General features: G+C 54.1%; 1 protein-coding gene across 3 annotated transcripts in view; it reads right to left on the bottom strand.

Annotated features, from left to right (window-relative positions):
- Positions 1–538, bottom strand: part of OSTC (oligosaccharyltransferase complex non-catalytic subunit) — an 8,601-nt gene extending 8,063 nt beyond the window's left edge. The window contains exons 1-2 of one of the 3 annotated variants that reach the window (XM_024206557.3): positions 478–538; positions 27–316 (exon numbers count right to left, since the gene is read on the bottom strand). In XM_024206557.3, the coding sequence (XP_024062325.1) occupies positions 27–165 (139 nt within the window). In that variant the 5' untranslated portion in view covers positions 166–316; positions 478–538. Of the gene's footprint in view, positions 1–26; positions 317–477 lie in introns of those variants that run through there. The other 2 variants (XM_024206555.3, XM_024206554.2) reach the window with 2 other exon arrangements.
- Between the last annotated feature and the right edge of the window lie 1,887 nt (positions 539–2,425).

Raw genomic sequence — 2,425 nt, 5'->3', positions numbered from 1 at the left:
GTCCTCCGCCCGCCCGGGCCCGTTACCTCCAGTGATGAGGAAGTAGGACATCACCACCAGCGCGTAGACGGTCATGGCCGAGGGCGTGTGCACCCAGCTCGGCCGCTTCAGCTTGATGTTGGGGCACTGGAGCACGGCGAACGGCACCCGGTAAAGCGTCTCCATGATGGCAACCCAACCACCTCCACGGCAGGCTAATCAAACCCAGCACCGCCGCTGCCCCGGCTTGACCCGCCGCGGCCACCGTCTCCCGCACTCTACACGAATACGGAAGCGGAAACCAGCTACAGAGGGAATGCAGGGCAACGGCGAGGTCCTGGAAGGTGATAAGAATAGGGCGAAAAAGTGCAAAATTGAGCACGGTAAAGGTCACCTGGAGAAAAACGCAAGATATAAAATCTCACGTCGTTAAAACACCCCCAAACTCTGGAGTTTCAAGCCGACTATACATATCTGGAGAATATCAGTACTACTCACCTGCCAGATCCTAGCAGCACCTGACGTGGCCAAGACACGTTAACTGAGAGAGTCTCGGGCGGGACTGACCCACCTGAAGCCCCGCCCACAGAGCAGGAGGCCCCGCCCACACTGCGGAACCGGGCGGGCGGGGCGCCGATCGCCGTGCTATAGCTAGTAGACGCCCGTTACGTTACCGTTGCGGCACCGGGCGGGCAGCACGTGCGGGGCGCTGCGCAGGCAGAGGTGTGTTCAGGCTGTTCAGTGTGTCCCTTGCCCCAGCAACAGCGCGCAGGGAAATGCCTCTGTGTTCAGCCTCCGAGCGGCCAATCCAGCAAAGAGCGTCACCCGCAGCACCAAGGCCTGTGTCGGTGTAAGGGCACCGCGCCAGTACAGTACAGAGTGTGGCAGTTCTGCGCCCGGCTTGGGCGCCTCTGTCGAGGAGCGGGTGAACATTCCCAGTTGCAAAATGGATTTGGGTCTTCCCTATCTTTAGACCACAGAAAAGCTGCATGCCAGGCAGGTGCGGCACTCTAACAAGTTTGGGTGACGCAAGCTTTTTTAGGTAAGGTGACCAGACGTCCCGTTTTTAAAGGGACACTCCCATGTTTAAGCCCTCCTGCAGGTGTCCCAACTTTTTCTTAAAAATGGGCAAGTTGTCCCATATTTTCTGCACCCCGCCCCCATCGGCACTGGCGGGCTGGGCCGTCGTTAGGCATACACAGCATACGTGGCTGCATAGGGCACCCAAAAATTGTGGGCACCACCAGAACAGCCGGTAAGAGCAGGTCGGCTCCCGCACACCCCGTGCGTGCTGCAGTCTCCTTAGGCAGGGGCCGTATTCACAGAGCCGGATGCACCTGCGCGCATTCTGCATGAGGGAAAGGGTACAGGGGTCTCTGTGGGGAACTGTGACTCTTTGCCACTGGGTCTCTCAGTATACTTTGCTGCCTTCTTCCTCCCCCCATTGCCTCAGGCTGCCGCAGCGTCTGCTGCATACAGAGCTTGGTGTATTAGCAATGAGGAGGGGTTCTTCTGGGGGTCCGCGAGCACCAGTTTAATAATACTTCGTAGGGCTCCATAAATCCTAAGGATGGCCCTGCTGGCGGGTCCTGTTGTTGGCCTGAGCTCTGCAAAGACCTTGGCCAGGTCATCCCTTTCCCCTCTCCTCCTCCCCTGTCGTTGGAAGCAGCTCCCATCCCTTCCTTCCCGAACAGTGCCAAAAGGCTGCTGCTGACCATATTCTGTTGTGTATCCTGGCAGAAATGGGCATGTGACCCTGCATGCCTCCCCATGTATTGCCTCAAGAAGACGTGGTGCCAAGTGTGACGGGTTGGGTCACAGAAATACCCTTGGGACTGCCGCCTGATGTGCTGAGACTACCTCTGAGCCCATTTTCCCTGGCAGCTTGGGACATCAGAACCCTGCCTTGTTGAGCCAGACACTCCAGTCTGCTCCAACACAGACCCAGGGTCTGAACCACATGCTCCCAAACTGCAGAATTAACTGAAAACAACTTAATAAGTGCTCCTGTCTCTAGTACCCAAACACCCAGTTCCCAATGGGGTCCAAACCCCAAATAAATCCATTTTACTCTGTATAAAGCTTATACAGGGTAAACTCATAAATTGTCCGCCCCCTTTATAACACTGATAGAGAGATATGCACAGCTGTTTGCTCCCCCAGTAATTAATTACTTACTCTGGGTTAATTAATAAGTAAAAGTGATTTTATTAAATATAAAAAGTAAGATTTAAGTGGTTCCAAGTGATAACAGACAGAACAAAGTAAATTATCAAGCAAAATAAAACAAAAACACACAAGTCTAAGCCTAATACAGTAGGAAACTGAATACAGATGAAATCTCACCCTCAGAGATGTTTCAGTAGGCTTCTTTCACAGACTAGACTCCTTTCTAGTCTGGGCCCAGTCCTTTCCCCGGTACAGTCCTTATTCCAGCTCAGGTGGT

The sequence above is a fragment of the Terrapene carolina genome, unplaced genomic scaffold (genome assembly GCF_002925995.2).
Source record: "Terrapene carolina triunguis isolate 2854851 unplaced genomic scaffold, T_m_triunguis-2.0 Scaffold706, whole genome shotgun sequence".
NCBI lineage: Eukaryota > Metazoa > Chordata > Testudines > Emydidae > Terrapene > Terrapene triunguis.
The sequence above is the reverse complement of the archived record's forward strand: the minus strand, read 5'-3'. Positions and strand labels throughout refer to the sequence as shown.